Source organism: Oryctolagus cuniculus, chromosome 1 (genome assembly GCF_051225735.1).
Source record: "Oryctolagus cuniculus isolate XC-2025 breed Fujian yellow rabbit chromosome 1, ASM5122573v1, whole genome shotgun sequence".
NCBI classification, from domain to species: domain Eukaryota; kingdom Metazoa; phylum Chordata; class Mammalia; order Lagomorpha; family Leporidae; genus Oryctolagus; species Oryctolagus cuniculus.
The window spans coordinates 147,063,205-147,082,355 of NC_142867.1; the positions used below are offsets into that span (position 1 = coordinate 147,063,205).

Genomic DNA, 19,151 nt, shown 5'->3' on the forward strand with positions numbered 1-19,151 from the left:
TCTGAACATTTTTGTTGTGGCTCAGTTAGCCAGCAAACAATGACTGCAGGTGACAACATCTTGATGGCCATCCCTGACAGCTGGGTTCCTTTTACAGAGCACAGTTTCATGCTTCATGTCCTCCTGGTGGTCAGTAAATGACAGGCAGAGAAGCTAATGATCATTTTGTGCAGTGAAATTGCATGAGGCGGTCTCGGAGCAGTTTTTTAAAAATTTTTTTCCTGTTCTCTAATACATAGGGCTCACTCTTAAACCAGTATTTGCCCTCAGCTCTGATGTCAGAGAAGAATGTATTTTCTGTTGTCTTTTATTACCAAAATGACATACTCCTGCAGGCCTATTAATATTTCACTTGAGTAGTTCTTTTGACTCATAATTGGCACCTACACAGATGGAATAGTTTACCTACAAGAGTTAACCCGGGAAGTTCACAGTCGCACAGTCACACCTTAGGGCCATTCTTTACTAAGCTGCAGAGCTAATGAGCCCATGGTCTGCAGTGTCTCATAGTTCTGTAGGTTGATCTGAACATCTGCTTACTTATTTTTTTCTGCCAAATTTCAGGTTTTACCACAACTAGGAAGCAAGATAGCGATATGATTGCTTATGACGCCTCCAGGGTGAGACTGAGTTTTAACCGAATTCTGCCACTCAGTGACCTTGGGCACTATACTTGCTTTTTAGGCCTGCTTGGATATGCGTGGTAACAAATGCAGATTGGGGAACTTAAGCAGCGGAAATTTATTTTATCCCAATTCCGGAGGCTCAGAGTCTGAGGTCCAGGTGCCAGCAGGGCTGGTTTCTCCTGGGGTATCTGTCCTTTATGGACAACCCTCTTCCTCTGGGTCTCCATTCAGGCTTCCCTCTGTTTGTGTTTGGGCCCAGTGCTCTTGTTTTTATAAGATAACCAGAGAGATTGGATGAGAACCAATTTAATGAACTCCTTTTAACGTCATTATCTCCGGGAAGACCCCATCTCCAGATGGGATCACTTTCTCAGGTACTAGGGGTTAGGACTTCAGCTAAGAGATGTGGAGGAAGACACAGCTCGGCCCATAACATACCCTTAGCCCTGCCTGATCTGCAAAAAGTAAGAAAAATCCTTCACGGGGTTACTGTGAGTAGTAAAAAAAAAAAAAAAGGAATGCATAGATTGCTTAGCACCATACCTGGAATATGCTGAGCATTCACTAACAACTATTTATTCTAAATCTTATTATATGTGTGTCATCTATTCCTGTTGGGAAATATAACCTCTTCATTACTGAGGCCTGAGATTATCATACTGTTTCTTGAACTCTCTTAGCACCTTAATAGACTGCCTTCAACCAACACACGACACGACCTGAAGCCCTGGGAATGTGGGTGAGGGAATGGGTATGAACTGTGTTTGGGATTTCTCAGTGGTCCTCATTGGCTGCCACTTCAGTGTCATTAGGCACCCATACGTAGTGATGAAATGCTCTTATCGATCCTGATTCCTAGAGTGGCGTGCCCAGAAGCTTTATCAGCATTAGACAAGCACCTGGAGAAAAGTAATCTCTTTCTATCAGGAGCAGGAGACAGAGGCATTTTGCATTGTCAGGAAAGTAACTATAAAATTATAGTAAATATAAATCGTGGGGCCGGTGCTGTGGCATAGTGGGTAAAGCTGCCACCTGCAATGCTGGCATTCCATATGGGTGCTGCTTTGAGTCCCAGCTGCTCCACTTCTGATCCATCTCTCTGCTATGGCCTGGGAAAGCAGTAGAAGATGGCCCAAGTCCTTGGGCTCTTGCACCTGCATGGGAGACCGAGAAGAAGCTCCTGGCTTCGGATTGGCGCAGCTCCAAGCGTTGCGGCCAATTGGGGAGTGAACAAGAGGATGTAGGATCTCTCTCTCTCTGCCTCTCCTTCTCTTTGCAACTCTGACTTTCAAATAAATAAGTAAATATGTTTTTAAAAAAATCGTGCACTGGAAATTACTGGATAAATGCTAAATAATGAAGTAGTGAAAATAGTTAACTTTCCCATGACTGTTAACTATCACTAACATTTCTAGACTTGAAGAGAATTGTGGTAGAGTTCTTTGTTGCTGGGATTGTGGTGAGTGATCATCTTCAGGCCCAAAGAATTCCCTGTTTTCTGAATTTCTGACATTTCTTTCAACTGGTACAAATGCTCTTCACTTTTAAAAAGTGCTTCTACTGTCACCATACAGTCATAGCTTGTGTTAAATATTAGCAAGCACAGCTCTCCACTGAATCAGACGGAACGTTGGTTTGCATGGTCAGTGATGTAAGCTGTCCAAGGTTGTACAACCCATTGGTCATGGGAAGCTTCGAATGTGGTGGGGAATGTGTGTTTATTAGGCCCACACAGCACAGTGGCCCTCAGTGATAGCAGCTGAGTTATACAGGCTTCATTAACTAGATATAAAAGGCACCTATGCCAGATTCTACTTACTGCACCCCCCTCCCCACTCCTAAACTGTGAGCCAAGGGCACTGCTAGCCGCAGCACCTACCCTCTTTTACTTTTAACAGATCAGCTATAGGATCTTGTCAATTTTACTTTGAAATATCTCTGCTTTTTAAAAAGATTTATTTATTTATTTATTTGAAAGGTGGAGTTACAGAGATAGAGGGAGAGACAGAGAGATCTTCCATCCACTGGTTTATTCCCTAGATGGTCACAACAGCCAGGGCTGGGCCAGACCGAGGCTAGGACCCTAGAATCCATCCAGGTCTCCAATGGCAGGGCCCAAACACTTGGTTCATCCTCTGTTGCTTTCTCAGGCACATTAGTAGGGAAATGGATTAGAAGCAGAATAGCCTAGACTCCGTCTGGTGCTCATATGGGATGCCATCCTCACAGGTGGTCACTTAATCTGCTGTGCCACAACACTGCCCCATCTTTTATATTTTAATAAAAAGTACTAAGTAACAAGTATGGGGATTGTCACATTAATACTGAGCTACAATAAGGAGTATGTATTTGGTCTTTGCCCCAGGTTCCTGGCACAGACCTCCTTATTCTTGGAATCTCCAAAGTGATAAGTGTATTTCTTGTGGCAATGAGATGACTGGTGGATCCCGGGCCCCACATAGCTTCAGTTTGGAGGTTGGCAGCCAAAAAGACAAAGAGGGTTGGCACTTTGAACCCCATCCCTGACCCCTGGGGAGTAGGGGGAAGGTGATTATCAGGTTATCACCACTGTGTAATGAGTAATCTGTCAAACCTATACAATGGAGCCTGCAAAGGAACCCTGAATGGTGGCTCTTTTTTTTTTTTTTTTTTTTTTTTTTTAAGATTTTTATGTATCTATTTGAAAGAGCTACAGAGAGGGGAAGGGAGAAACAGGGAGATCTTCCATCTGCTGGTTCCCTCCCCAGATGGCCTCAAGGGCAGGCGCTGAGCCAGGTCAGAGCCAGGAGCCAGGAACTGTATTCAGGTCTCCCACATGGGTGGTATGGCCTCAAACATTTGGGTCATCCTCTGCTCCTCTTCCCAGGCCACCAATAGGGAGCTGGTTAGGAAACAGAGCATTCAGGACATAAACCAGTGCCCATATGGGATGCCAGCATCGCAGACAGCGGCTTTTACCCCCTACACCAAAGGGTAGCCTTTGGAAGGTTTCTTAGCTGGTGAGCACATCAAAGTGCTGGCAAGATGGTGTGACCAGATAGACCATAAAGGCTCTGCACCCACAACCACTATAACCTGCCCTAAGAATCTCTTCAATTTCACTCTTCCTGAGTTGTATTCTTTATAAGTAAAGTATTCCTGAGTTTTGTGAGTAGTTCCACCAGTTATGAATCTGCAGAGAGGGTTTGGGGAAGCCCTGATTTATGCCAGTTGGTCAGAAATACAGTCTGGGACTTATGCATCCCATATGGGGGCCAGTTTGTGTCCTGGCTGCTCTTCTGATTCGGCTCTCTGCTATGTCCTGGGAAGGCAGTGGAAGTTGGCCCAAGTGCTTTGTTCTCAGCACCCACATGGGAGACCCAGTTGAAGCTCCTGGCTCCTGGCTTGAGATTGGTTCAGCTCTGGCTGTTGTAGCCATTTGGGGAGTGAACCAGTGGATGGAAAACCTTTCTGTCTGTCTCTCCCTCTCTCTGTCTGTAACTCTACTTCTCAAATCAATAAACAAAATCTTTTAAAAAGTGCAAATACCAATATGAGTGCACTTCAAAAATGTTTTGTCGAAAAATACAATTAAAAGATAATGTACATTTTCCATGAACTTTTTGAAGACCCCCTCATATAAATATGAATTTAGATGAAGTAATTTTTAACTGACCATAGAATAATGGATATATCCATTCTTAGGGCCATAAATGCTAAAACATATCTTATTAGGGATTGGTAAAACAGAGAATTAGGTAATTGGTTTAATGTTGCCTAATTTTTCTGTAAATTTATTTATCTCTCTGTTGAAAAAACAACAGCAATAACCAAAAGAAGTATCTTTAGCTTTAGCCCCTTCTCATGCATGTCCACTGTCCTCAGAGGCCTCTGTCTTTGATTCTGGAGGAAAAAGGAACAAGGGTCTGACTGCTCTCTTCTCCCCCGGTACGAATCATTCTATTTTATTGATGTTTTTTCCTTTCGTGGTTTCTTGCATATGTTTCTCATTCCCAAGAGTGTTCTTTAAACTTTGCCTCTTTATATTTTTTAATTGGCTTAATTTAATTTTTATGTTTCAGGGAAGAACAAGTAGGTATCCTATATCAAAACATCAACCTCGTGGAGCCAAGACTGATTCAGCCGTATGAACATGTCATAAAGAATTTTATCCGTGAGATCAGACTTCAGAGCACAGAAATGGAAAACCTGGCCATTGCAGTGAAGAGGTATGGAAGTCCTTCCTTCCTGAGAGACACAGAGGGGCCGTGAACGGAGTGGAAAATGGACTGAGCATCACAGGATGCCACAGGTGGACTTCCTGAACTCAAGAATGTAAACCCTTCTCAATTAAGCCAGCACAGGGGAAGTTGAGTCAGACAGGGACTTACAGAGGCAGCCAGCAATCAGTCAGGAGGTCATGGTGATCCTAGTATATAAATTCTCCATAAGCAGTTATTTGATACACAGCAATCCAGAGATTTATTGTGTATCTTGCCACTCTAACTAAGCATGTAAGAAATAACAGAGTTAGGCAAGTCTCCATCTTAAGCCTGTGTTGGTCAGCTACGGGTGTGAGGCCTGGGGGCAGCTTTGCTAATCTCCTGGAGCCTCAGTTCTTGCATATGTAAAAGGATGAAAATATTCACCTCCTCAGGGGGTTGAGACTTAGTAGCTTATGTCTGGGACAAAGCCCCTGACTTAGTGTGTAGCATGAGGCGGCTACTCAGCAGTGCTGCTTTGCCTTTCACTAGCCCACCTCACCTGGGCAGGGTCTATGTTCTAAAGGTCCCTCTTTCAGGAAGTGTTTGAATGGCTGCTTGTGAACCAGCCCTTGCACTTGTAACCAAGGGCCATCCATCCTTGTTTCTGTGTTGAGGGTAGGTCTCAGTTTTTTAGCTTTGCACTTGCACCTGAAGAATGAGTTCCCAGTGTCCTGGTTGGAACTTGGAAGTAGATAACATTGGCTGATTCTAGCACACTAGACATTTTACTAGGAATTAGAAATCGTTCAACAAATGCTGCATCATTATAGACTACCCTGATTTATCGGAAAAAAAATAGTTGCTTAGAATGAAGAAGTGCAAAGAGAAAATATTGAGGAGTAGTCCCACATGTTTTGGAGTGGATACTTAAAAGAAATAGCTGGAAAAAAGGATGATGGCAAAGAGAGAATTGATAATCCCAGAGTTGATTTTTTAAAAGATTTATTTATTTATTTATTTGAAAGTTAGAATTACACAGAGAGGAGAGGCAGAAGTCATCCTTTTGATGGTTTACTCCCCAGTTGGCCACAATGGCTGGAGCTGCACCGATTTGAAGCTAGGAGCTTCTTCCGGGTCTCCCATACAAGTGCAGGGGCCTGAGGGCTTGGGCCATCTTCTGCTGCTTTCCCAGGCCATAGCAGAGAGCTGGATGGGAGCTAGAGCACCCGGGACTAGAACTGGTGCCCATATGGGATGCTGGTGCTTCAGGCCAGGGCTTTAACCTGCTGCACCACAGTGCTGGCCCCCCCAGAGTTGATTTAAAAAAAAAATAAAGCTCTGTGGAGATACATAATCTTTAGACTTCAAATAGCAGGTGTCATAAACAGAAAGTAGAATAATTTTCAAATGGTTAACATGACCTTGGGCAGGATTTCAGGTGAGCAGAAGGTAAACAAGATCAGAAAGCAGTATTGTTAGTCACATTTTTACATGTATAAAACTATGGTATTTCCCCCCCCCCCACAGCATTTTTCTGTGATTTTATGTAGAAGTTAAACTAATGTACATGGTGTGAAGATGCACGTAAGTATAAAAAAAATTAAGATGGTACAACAGAGGTGCATCAGACTAGAAGGTGGAGGAGGTCTTGTATTTGAGCTCTGTCTTCTACCTTTTATTAACAGCATGTTATTGGTTTAAATGAATCAAGTCTAATGCCAATGGTGACTGCTTTTCAAGTCACTGATAACCTACTAAAGCAGGCAAGATGCGTTCATGTGAAAAGCTTGATAATTGGACATGTAGCTATGAGAGGACAAAAGAAAATCACACACACACACACACACACGCACACACACATTTAAGTTTTAATCTGAACCCTCCACCATTGTAAAGTGATGATTATCTCCAAAGTAGATAATTGCTAAATAAAGCAATTGTGGGATCCCTATAACCCACATTTTTCCATTTCTAACTTTTTAAAAAATCAATATGCTCTGCCTTCATAGAGATGGGATTTGTTAATTGTATTTGGAAAAGAAAAATTAGTAAGAACAGTTTCCCACAGCTCCTGCTCCAGTCCCTCTTGGTTTGACTTCAGGGACAGGTTGTTGCATGTATGCCTAAGCCCCACCAACCTAACCTCCCCTTTGCATTTGGAAATTCTGCTCATGTGTGCTTCCGAGGAGTTATGTCCCACTGGGCCCATCTCTTGGTGCTGTCCCAGACCTGCAGGCCTACGTGAAGCCACCCACCTGGCCCACTGCTGTCACAAGCTGTTGCAGGAATAGTAAGGCTGAGGACCAAGGTGAGGTGATGGAGAAGGCTAGGAAGAGAACTCACAGGCTGCAAGGAGCGACAACCACGTTGAGAAGGCAACAGAAGTCCAGTACATCAAACACAACCTGAAGGAGGACAAGGAAACCATCATGGCTGCCGTGAGAAGCCCAGTGGAAGGGCCAGGCTGAGAACTGGTTCAATGCGTCCTCTTCTAAATGTGGTCCAAGTGCCTGGCTTTTGACTTCACTGCTTCAAGCCACACCCTCACTTGTCCTGCCTTCACCCTGCACCTGAGAGGCAGAATGGCCATGCAGAACTCACCTCACACATGGGCAGGAGTGTGTCCAAGCCACACCTTGACAGAACTCAGTATCAGTATTGCAGTGATACTGATAGTTAGGCATTATTCCCATTCCTACCTTAATTTTTTTTTTTTTTTGACAGGCAGAGTGGACAGTGAGAGAGAGAGACAGAGAGAAAGGTCTTCCTTTTGCCGTTGGTTCACCCTCCAATGGCTGCCGCGGCTGGCACGCTGCGGCTGGCGCACCACGCTGATCCGATGGCAGGAGCCAGGAGCCAGGTGCTTTTCCTGGTCTCCCATGGGGTGCAGGGCCCAAGCACCTGGGCCATCCTCCACTGCACTCCCGGGCCACAGCAGAGAGCTGGCCTGGAAGAGGGGCAACCGGGACAGAATCCGGCGCCCCGACCGGGACTAGAACCCGGTGTGCTGGCGCTGCTAGGTGGAGGATTAGCCTAGTGAGCCGCGGCGCCGGCCCCATTCCTACCTTAATTTTATAAAACAAAAACTAGTCATGTGTTCAATATGGATAAAAATATTCTATCACTCTTTGTAAATCTTGGCTTACCCATCCCCACAAATAAACATCACACTTTAATACTACAATTCTCACTGTATTTGATTGTAGATTGTTAATGAGGGGAAAGGTCCTAGGCTATGGGAGACTTAATTATCCTATTACCTGCCTCTCAGGACAAACACAACAGTCTGTTAAATGTAGTGCACATATATGAATTGTCCAGTTAATCTCCACCAAAATTACTCTGAGATACTGTGGGGTGAATAAGTGGAATATGAAATGGAAGATAGCTTTATTTTGAACAAGTTGCCTTTTAACATGTGTTAAGGTTTTTCTAAAATCAATCCAGGCCATGAGACAGATAATCTTTCTCATTGTTTTTAAAAATATTATAACTGAAAAATACATTGCAAAATAGAACATATAAAAAAACGTGGTTTTCAGGGCAGAGTTGTGGCACAGCATTTTAAACTGTCATTTGCAATGCTGGCATCTCATATCAGAGTGCAGATTTGTGTCCTAGCTGTTCTGCTTCTGATCCAGCTCTCTGCTAATGTCCACGCTGGGGTACAGCAGATGAAGGCCCAAGTGCTTGGGCACTTGCCACTTATGTGGGAGACCAGAATGGAGTTCCAGCCACCTGATTTTATCCTGACCCAACCTTGGCCTTTGCAGCCATTTGGGAGTGAACCAGCTGATGGAAGATTCTCAGATATTTATTCTCTCTCTCTCTCTCTTTGCCCCCAGCCCCCACCCTGATATTCTGCATTTCAAATGAATTAATGAATGAATAAATATTTTCTTAAAAGTTTTCTTACATGGGCCCTCTCACTAGGTGTCTGACACTATATACAAGAGCTGTCTGCTCCCTAAAGAGCTACTTTTAAGAATCACAAAACAGCTCAAACCCAAGCATACACTTTGGCCCCTTTGTGGAGAAGAATGGGGGAAACAAGATGGAAAGATGTATGAGTTTATAAGGCCAAGAAGGAATAGATTTGTCTAGAATTAAAACAATGAATTAGTGTTGCATTTTGTTAGACTTTCATGAGACTTTGTGTATTCTAAGTGGGTTTGACTGAACTTACAGTAGCAGGAAAATAATATTAATTAGTAGGGGTAGGTAAATTTTTTACATTGATATTTGAAAAAATTCAAGCAGTAAACAATATATGCATAATAGAAAAAGAATTTTTCTGCCTGCGGTGCCGGCATCCCGGGTTCTAGTCCCGGTCGGGGCGCCGAGTTCTAGTCCCGGTTGCTCCTCTTCCAGGCCAGCTCTCTGCTGTGGCCCTGAAGTGCAGTGGAGGATGGCCCAAGTCCTTGGTCCCTGCACCCCATGGGAGACCAGGAGAAGCACCTGGCTCCCGGCTTCAGATCAGAGTGGTGCACTGGCCGCAGTGCGCCGGCCGCGGGGGCCATTGGAGGGTGAACCAACAGCAAAAGGAAGACCTTTCTCTCTGTCTCTCTCTCTCACTGTCCACTCTGCCTGTAAAAAAAAAAAAAAAAAAAAAAAAGAAAAAGAATTTTTCTAAATGCAACCTTATATATACCTTATCTAGAACTTTAGGGGAATTATTAATTGTCAAGATCCTCTTTACCTTTCTAACTTCAGCATATAATATTGTGAGTTTCATGTCTCAAAATTATATCTAGCTGTCTCTATAGCATGATGTCTTTTATTTTGGGAGGGTAGGATCCAGGGTTGTAAATCATAGTAAAAGGGATTTAAGAATATTCAGAATTTATTGGGAGCCTTACAGTGATTTGTTATTTGTATATTTATGTATAAATGTATATGTTTTTACCATGATCTAGTTTAATATAATTTAATCGAATTTATTCAATATCTAATTTTAATAACATTTTATATCCAAATGGTTAAATTTCCAATCCCATTTTCTTACATGGAAGACAAGGGTAATATTATTACTATATATTTTTTTTTGACAGGCAGAGTGGACAGTGAGAGAGAGACAGAGAAAGGTCTTCCTTTTGCCGTTGGTTCACCCTCCAATGGCTGCTGTGGCTGGCGCGCTGCGGCCGGCGCACCGCGCTGATCCGAAGCTAGGAGCCAGGTGCTTCTCCTGGTCTCCCATGGGGTGCAGGGCCCAAGGACCTGGGCCATCCTCCACTGCACTCCTGGGCCATAGCAGAGAGCTGGCCTGGAAGATGGGCAACCGGGACAGAAGCCGGCGCCCTGACTGGGACTAGAACCCGGTGTGCTGGCGCCGCAGGCAGAGGATTAGCCTATTGAGCTATGGCGCCGGCCAATATTATTTTGAATGGTGTGTTTCTCCTCATGTATAAAATTTGGGCCTCCAAATGGGTGAGTTTATAGCTTTCTCTTCACGTGACAAGTCCAAGTGTATAATGGAAAGATGCATCCTTTGCGTTTCAGAGCCCAGGACAAGGCAGCCATGCAGTTGAGTGAGTTGGAAGAGGAAATGGATCAGAGGATTCAGGCTGCAGAACATAAGACACGGAAAGATGTAAGTGTGGGATTGGCTGGACTGGCTGTTCATTCAGCAACTTTTTATGGAGCACTTTTTATGGACAAGACCCCAAGCACTCGTGGGTGTGGGTACAACAAATCCAGGCTCCCACAAATGTTGCCATTGTTGGGTTTTCTAGTGGTGGTGTTTTTTGGAGTTGGAGTAAGAAGAAAGAGAGAGTAATAGAGGAAATACATAAAGCAGATAACTACTGATAGTGCTGAGTACAGCAGAGGAACAATGTGGATAATAGGCAGTGACTAGGAGAGGAGACTGCTGAGGTTGGATGACTGATGGCAAAAAGGTGTTGTGAGAGGGAGAGCAGAGGGGCAGAGGTGATCTGAGTAATGTGGCCTGAGGAGGTGGCGGAACCAGCCTTTGGTGGAGAGGATGGGTTGACATACCCATCTCTGTCCTTGTCTGCTGCCAAGTTTAGGTCTAGGTTACAGTGAAATGAAAAATCTGTCTTCAAACTTTGGTGTTTTGCAATGTAATATACCTTTATTCAACACTGGCAGAACTGTTTAAAGTTGAAAGTCACATGCTATCTTCAGTATTTCTTTTGAATCAATAATTATCTTTTCCCCTTTAAAAACTAATGGTGACTAATGGTTACTGAAAACAGAAAATAGAAATATATTTCTTGGAGTGGTTAGTGTGAGGTTAAAGTTTCTATTTTTATTCATTCATTTGAGCCATTATATGCTGTAGTGTTGCTTGCATTGTTTACCTTAGTAGCTTTTTATGGTAGTTTTTTTAGGTTGATGCAATATGTGAATGAGGGCAGTTTTGCTTGTCTTTCTGATCTGAATGATGCTTTCTGTTTTTCTTGCCACATCATACTGGTTAGAGCAATAAAAATGATGAGAGTTGGTGTCGTTGTCTACATTCAGTCTTTTGTCTTTAAATTTGGTGTTACGGGTGTGTTCATAAATCCCCTATATTAAGTTGACGTTCCTCTGTGTGCCTAGTTCACTGAGAGTCATTGCAGTTGTTGTTTTAATCAGGAATAAGTCTTGGATTTTGTCAGGTGCTTTTTCTGTGTCTACTGAAATGATCAGGTTTCTTTTCCTTTTTTATAGTTTGTTTTGAATTATGTTGACTGAATTACACTGACTGATTGTTGGGTGTGAAAACAAACTTGTGCTCTTGAGACAGGACCCAGTTGGCCATGATGAATTATCTTTTATATACATTGTTGAATTCAGTTCGCTAAATTTTATCTATCATATTTACATCTGAACTCATATGAGGTAATGGCTTGTAGTTTTAATGTCTTTGTCTGCTTTTGGTATAAGACAAGTTCTGGTCTCATTGCAGGAATTGTAAAATATTCCTTCCAGATCAGTGTGCCACAAATCTGAAGAGTTTCTCCCAGCCACCACCATTTCTCACCTCATGACTGCAATAACCTCCATCTCACCCCCACACCTACTTGTACAGACTGGAACTGGAATAAGCTAGAGTGTTTATTTCCTTTATTCATTTTTAATAAAGTATTTTTAAACTGTAAAAGTAGTTATATCTGGGTAGAAAGACTTGCATCCAGGTCTGTTTTGATGCCTACATGAGCAGCTCACTGTGCGGCCCCACTGTCTTCATCTACCTATGGGAGTAGGCAATACTTGTTGTCTCCCCCGTAAAGCTGGATGAACTCCAGATAGCCACTTTAGAAAAAGAGTACCAGTAGGGAAAACGTTGCTCTTCTACTAAGCATTTCACACAGATTTTTTGGATTTATATGGAGCATGTAATTGTCAAGGAGTATTTAATTTACTTGGATTATTTAATAGAATCCTCATAATAACCCATTAAGTAAATGGAGGCATACAAGGAAGTTAAGCAGCTTGCTCAGGCTCAACAGCCGGTGAGAGGGCAGTAGGAGCCCCACCTGCGGCAAGTGTGCAAATGCGGTATCGTGCACCTTGGGGGAGGTGCCCACCCTCACCCCCCTCAGACCGTTTTCTGCCCTATCTCTCTGGTTTTTCTTAGTATCATTTCCTGAAGTCATCTCTGTTTTCTGTCTTCCCCCACTAGAATATCAATTTGCAATGTCCCCATGTCCATGAGGCCATTCTTGATATGTCAGTGAATATTTATACATGAGATTTCACTGGTTATAAACATAAAGATGTTTGAATTCTGAACAGGGCATTTGCAATTATACAATTTAATAAGAGAAAAATGAGAAGGGACATAATGGAGAAAAACCAGCTAATGGGGACACATTTACATAGAAATTTGCAATGATAGGATTTGATTTCAGATAAAGCATGCACTCTCAGAAAAAGGGCACGTCCACTAACTATACCTTCCTGAGTCCTGATGACATGACGACTTAGGCACATATTGGAGCTCTTAGCAGGGCCATATTTTATTTTATTTTATTTTATTTTTTTTTAACTTTTATTTAATGCATATAAATTTCCAAAGTACAACTTATGGATTACAATGGCTTCCCCCCCATACCGTCCCTCCCACCCACAACCCTCCCCTTTCCCACTCCCTCTCCCCTTCCATTCACATCAAGATTCATTTTCGATTATCTTAATATACAGAAGATCAGCTTAGTATACATTAAGTATGGATTTCAACAGTTTGCTCCCACACAGAAACATAAAGTGAAAAATAATAGATGATTTTTTTAAATGATGATGAAATCAGAGCAGACCTATTGTCATGTTTAATCCCAGTGAGAGTCAAGTTGGGAATTGATAATTTCTTTTTTTTTTTTTACAGAGGATCAGTTTAGTATGCATTAAGTAAGGATTTCAACAGTTTGCACCCCCATAGAAACACAAAGTGAAATATATTGTTTGAGTACTCGTTATAGCATTAAATCTCAATGTACAGCACATTAAGGATAGAGATCCTACATGAGGAGTAAGTGCACAGTGACTCCTGTTGTTGACTTTACCAATTGACACTCCTGTCTATGGCATCAGTAATCTCCCTATGCTCCAGTCATGAGTTTCCAAGGCTATGGAAGCCCTCTGAGTTCTCCGACTCTTATCTTGTTTAGACAAGGTCATAGTCAAAGTGGAGGTTCTCTCCTCCCTTCAGAGAAAGGTACCTCCTTCTTTGATGACCTGTTCTTTCCACTGGGATCTCACTCGCAGAGATCTTTTGCCAGAGTGTCTTGGCTTTCCATGCCTGAAATACTCTCATGAGCTTTTCAGCCAGCTCCGAATGCCTGTAGGGCTGATTCTGAGGCCAGAGTGCTATTTAGGACATCTGCCATTCTATGAGTCTGCTGAGTATCTCACTTCCCATGTTGGATCACTCTCCCCTTTATTTACTCCATCAGTTAGCGTTAGCAGGTACTAGACTTGTCTATGTGCTCCCTTTGACTCCCAGTCCCTTCACCATGACCAACTGTGAACTGAAACTGATCACCTGGAACAGTGAGATGGCATTGGTACATGCCACCTCGATGGGATTGAATTGGAATCCCCTGGTATGCTTCCAACTCCACCACTTGGGGCAAGTCAGCCTGAGCATGTCCCAAATTATACATCTCTTCCCTCTCCCATTCCCACTCCCATGTTCAACAGGGATCACATTTCAGTTAATTTTCAACACTTAAGAATAACTGTGCATCAATTACAGATCTAAACCAGTCATATTAAGTAGAACAGATAAAAAAAACTACTAAGAGGGATAATGTATTTAGTTGTTCATTAACAGTCAGGGCTATGCTGATCAAGCCACCATTTCCCATAGTGTCCACCTCACTCCAACAGGTTTCCCTCTTGGTGTTCAGTCAGTCGTCACCGATCAGGGAGAACATATGGTATTTGTCCCTTCGGGACTGGCTTATTTCACTCAGCATGATGTGTTCCAGATTCCTCCATTTTGTTGCAAATGACTGGATTTCGTTGTTTCTTACTGCGGTATAGTATTCTAAAGAGTACATATCCTATAATTTCTTTATCCAGTCTATCGCTGATGGGCATTTAGGTTGGTTCCAGGTCTTAGCTATTGTGAATTGAGCTGCAATAAACATTAGGGTGCAGACCTCTTTTTTGTTTGCCAATTTAAATTCCTTTGGGTAAATTCCAAGGAGTGGGATGGCTGGGTCGAACGGTAGGGTTATCTTCAGGTTTCTGAGGAGTCTCCAGACTGACTTCCATAGTGGCTTGACCAGTTTGCATTCCCACCAACAGTGGGTTAGTGTCCCTTTTTCCCCACATCCTCGCCAGCATCTGTTGTTGGTAGATTTCTGCATGTGAGCCATTCTAACTGGGGTGAGGTGAAACCTCATTGTGGTTTTGATTTGCATTTCCCTGATTGCTAATGACCTTGAACATTTTTTCATGTGCCTGTTGGCCATTTGGATTTCCTCTTTTGAAAAATGTCTATTGAAGTCCTTGGCCCATCTCTTAAGTGGGTTGTTGGTTTTGTTTTTGTGGAGTTTCTTGATCTCTTTGTAGATTCTGGTTATTAACCCTTTATCTGTTGCATAGTTTGCAAATATTTTTTCCCATTCTGTCGGTTGTCTCTTCACTCTCCTGACTGTTTCTTTTGTAGTACAGAAACTTCTCAATTTGATGCAATCCCAATAGTTGATTTTGGCTTTGACTGCCTGTGCCTCCCGGGTCTTTTCTAGAAATTCGTTGCCTGTGCCAATATCTTGAAGGGTTTCTCCAATGTTCTCTAGTAACTTGATGGTGTCAGGTCGTAGATTTAGGTCTTTAATCCATGTTGAGTGGATTTTTGTGTAAGGTGTAAGGTAGGGGTCTTGCTTCATGATTCTGCACGTGGAAATCCAATTTTCCCAGCACCATTTATTGAATAGACTGTCCTTGCTCCAGGAATTAGTTTTAGATCCTTGATCAAATATAAGTTGGCTGTAGATGTTTGGGTTGATTTCTGGTGTTTCAATTCTGTTCCATTGGTCTATCCATCTGTTTCTGTACCAGTACCATGCTGTTTTAATTACAACTGCCCTGTAGTATGTCCTGAAATCTGGTATTGTGATGCCTCCGGCTTTGTTTTTGTTGTACAAGATTGCTTTAGCTATTCGAGGTCTCTTGTGCCTCCATATAAATTTCAGCACCATTTTTTCCAGATCTGAGAAGAAGGTCTTCGGTATCTTGATTGGTATTGCATTGAATCTGAAATTACTAACAGATATATACAGAACTTTCAATCCTACAGCTAAAGAGTTTACATTCTTCTCAGCAGTACATGGAAGCTTCTCTAGGATTGACCACATACTAGGCCATAAAGCAAGTCTCAGCAAATTCAAAAGAATTAGAATCATACCATGCAGCTTCTCAGACCATAAAGGAATGAAGTTGGAAATTAGCAACTCAGGAATCCCTAGAGCATACGCAAACACATGGAGATTGAACAACATGCTCCTGAATGAACAATGGGTCATAGAAGAAATCAAAAGAGAAATCAAAAACTTTCTGGAAGTAAATGAGGATAACAGCACAACATACCAAAACTTATGGGACGCAGCAAAAGCAGTGTTAAGAGGAAAGTTTATATCAATAGGTGCCTACATCAAGAAATTGGAAAGACACCAAATAGATGAGCTTTCAATTCACCTCAAGGATCTAGAAAACCTACAGCAAATCAGACCCAAATCTAGTAGGAGAAGAGAAATAATTAAAATCAGAGAAGAAATCAACAGGATTGAATCAAGAAAAACATTACAAAAAATCAGCCAAACGAGGAGCTGGTTTTTTGAAAAAATAAACAAAATTGACACCCCATTGGCCCAACTAACTAAAAAAAGAAGAGAAAAGACCCAAATCAATAAAATCAGAGATGAAAAAGGAAATGTAACAACAGACACCACAGAAATAAAAAGAATCATCAGAAATTACTACAAGGACTTGTATGCCAGCAAACAGGGAAACCTATCAGAAATGGATAGATTCCTGGACACATGCAACCTGCCTAAATTGAACCAGGAAGACATCGGAAACCTAAACAGACCCATAACTGAGACAGAAATTGAAACAGTAATAAAGGCCCTCCCAACAAAGAAAAGCCCAGGACCAGATGGATTCACTGCTGAATTCTACCAGACGTTTAAAGAAGAACTAACTCCAATTCTTCTCAAACTATTCAGAACAATCGAAGAAGAGGGAATCCTCCCAAATTCTTTCTATGAAGCCAGCATCACCTTAATCCCTAAGCCAGAGAAAGATGCAGCACTGAAAGAGAATTACAGACCAATATCCCTGATGAACATAGATGCAAAAATCCTCAATAAAATCCTCGCCAATAGAATGCAACAACACATCAGAAAGATCATCCACCCAGACCAAGTGGGATTTATCCCTGGTATGCAGGGATGGTTTAATGTGCGCAAGACAATCAATGTGATACACCACATTAACAGACTGCAGAAGAAAAACCATATGATTCTCTCAATAGATGCCGAGAAAGCATTTGATAAAATATAACACCCGTTCATGATGAAAACTCTAAGCAAACTGGGTTTGGAAGGAACATTCCTCAATACAATCAAAGCAATCTATGAAAAACCCACAGCCAACATCCTATTGAATGGGGAAAAGTTGGAAGCATTTCCACTGAGATCTGGAACCAGACAGGGATGCCCACTCTCACCACTGCTATTCAATATAGTTCTGGAGGTTCTAGCCAGAGCTATTAGGCAAGAAAAAGAAATTAAAGGGATACAAATTGGGAAGGAAGAACTCAAACTATCCCTCTTTGCAGATGACATGATTCTGTATTTAGGGGACCCAAAGAACTCCACTAAGAGACTATTGGAACTCATAGAAGAGTTTGGCAAAGTAGCAGGGTATAAAATCAATGCACAAAAATCAACAGCCTTTGTATACACAGACAATGCCATGGCTGAGGAAGAACTTCTAAGATCAATCCCATTCACAATAGCTACAAAAACAATCAAATACCTTGGAATCAACTTAACCAAGGACGTTAAAGATCTCTACGATGAAAATTACAAAACCTTAAAGAAAGAAATAGAAGAGGATACCAAGAAATGGAAAAATCTTCCATGCTCATGGATTGGAAGAATCAATATCATCAAAATGTCCATTCTCCCAAAAGCAGGGCCATATTTTAACTAATAATAGTAGTAATCATTACTTAACTGGTGTGCTATTACCCTTTATCACAATGTAGGTATGGTCTCAGAGCTGTCACTCCAGGGTGATGTATGGATGCAGGTTGTGGGGATTCTACAGTTCTTTTCACTTTTGCAGGCTCCAACTCCAGAACTCCTGCGTGTTTAAAGTTATTTGCTTTCTGTCTATCATCCCTTCCTACTCCTCCCTCCCTACAGGTAGGAGAATTGAGGTCAGCCTTCATTTGACACAAAATGTTTTCACCTACGGAGTCTTGAAGGCTGTTTAAGAGTCTGAATCTATTTAAATCAACAAAATATTTCTGTTTTTCTTGTAGGAAAAACGCAAAGCTGAGGAAGCTCTCACTGATCTCAGACGTCAGTATGAAACAGAAGTAGGGGATCTGCAGGTGACAATAAAAAAACTAAAAAAGGTAAGGATGTAGTAGCCGAACTTTCAGGAACAGCCTCAGTATCAACGAGTGTTTCACGCAATGACTAAAAAATTTGAAATTGCATTGAGGTGGCAGATAGAATCAGATTCCAGAGTCAAGCTGACTTCTTACTAAGATTTTTTTTTAAGGGTACTTGAGTTTCCCCTCCATTTCCAGAGGCTACCTAGCTTTTCCATAGATTTAAAAAATGTATCTGATCCCTTGAAGAGTTGTCCATCAAACCCCACTTTGATTCCTTTGATTTGCATCAACCAGATACCCTTCAGTCCCCTTTGCCGAGTGCACTGCACACTTCTTGACAGTGTGTGGCACGGTCTCTCTTGGTCGTGTGCTTCTGTTCTCCTACTCCTAGTTAACTGATAGCTCGTCTGTGAATATTAGTCACATAATGCATATTGCTCCTTTAAGAAGAAAGCCCCAGACCCAAGGGACCCCTTCTGATCAGCCGGAGACAGGGAAGAACTTGCCGAGGTATCCGCAGAGGTGTGATCTGGTTTGGGCTTTGGCGGTTTCATTCAGTCATGTGCTATCAGACATTTAACAAGTGACTCGGAAGTGGGATGCAGAGAGATGAGAGGGATTTCTAAAGTTTGCTGATTTCCATGGTATCAAAGACTCCCACCATTATTAATTTCACACTACCAAGTTGACAAGACTAAATGCAGAACTGGGAAGAGATGCTAACTTAGATAGATGCTCACCACTGGTACAAGTTGTTTCCAGTACAGTATTCCACTCCATTGTTACACGTGGGCTGTTTGCATACCTAGTAGTTAAAATGAAAACAGGTATTTTTTTTTTTTTTTGACAGGCAGAGTGGACAGTGAGAGAGAGAGAGACAGAGAGAAAGGTCTTCCTTTTGCCGTTGGTTCACCCTCCAATGGCCGCCGCGGCCGGTGCGCTGCGGCTGGCGCACCGTGCTGATCCGATGGCAGGAGCCAGGAGCCAGGTGCTTTTCCTGGTCTCCCATGGGGTGCAGGGCCCAAGCACTTGGGCCATCCTCCACTGCACTCCCGGGCCACAGCAGAGAGCTGGCCTGGAAGAGGGGCAACCGGGACAGAATCTGGCGCCCCAACCGGGACTAGAACCCGGTGTGCCGGCGCCGCTAGGCGGAGGATTAGCCTAGTGAGCCGCGGCGCCAGCCGGAAACAGGTAATTAAAAAACAATTGGTTTTGGCCGGTGCCGCGGCTCAACAGGCTAATCCTCCGCCTTGCGGC

General features: G+C 42.6%; 1 protein-coding gene across 3 annotated transcripts in view; it reads left to right on the forward strand.

Annotated features, from left to right (window-relative positions):
• The window catches only part of LOC100350055 (ras and EF-hand domain-containing protein), a 245,165-nt gene that overhangs the window by 178,856 nt on the left and 47,158 nt on the right, over positions 1–19,151 (forward strand). For all 3 annotated transcript variants that reach the window (XM_089336421.1, XM_070050197.2, XM_070050193.2), the window contains exons 2-4: positions 4,688–4,834; positions 10,310–10,400; positions 17,817–17,912. In XM_089336421.1, coding sequence (XP_089192547.1) covers positions 4,806–4,834; positions 10,310–10,400; positions 17,817–17,912 — 216 coding nt within the window. In that variant the 5' untranslated portion in view covers positions 4,688–4,805. The remainder of the gene's footprint in view (positions 1–4,687; positions 4,835–10,309; positions 10,401–17,816; positions 17,913–19,151) is intronic.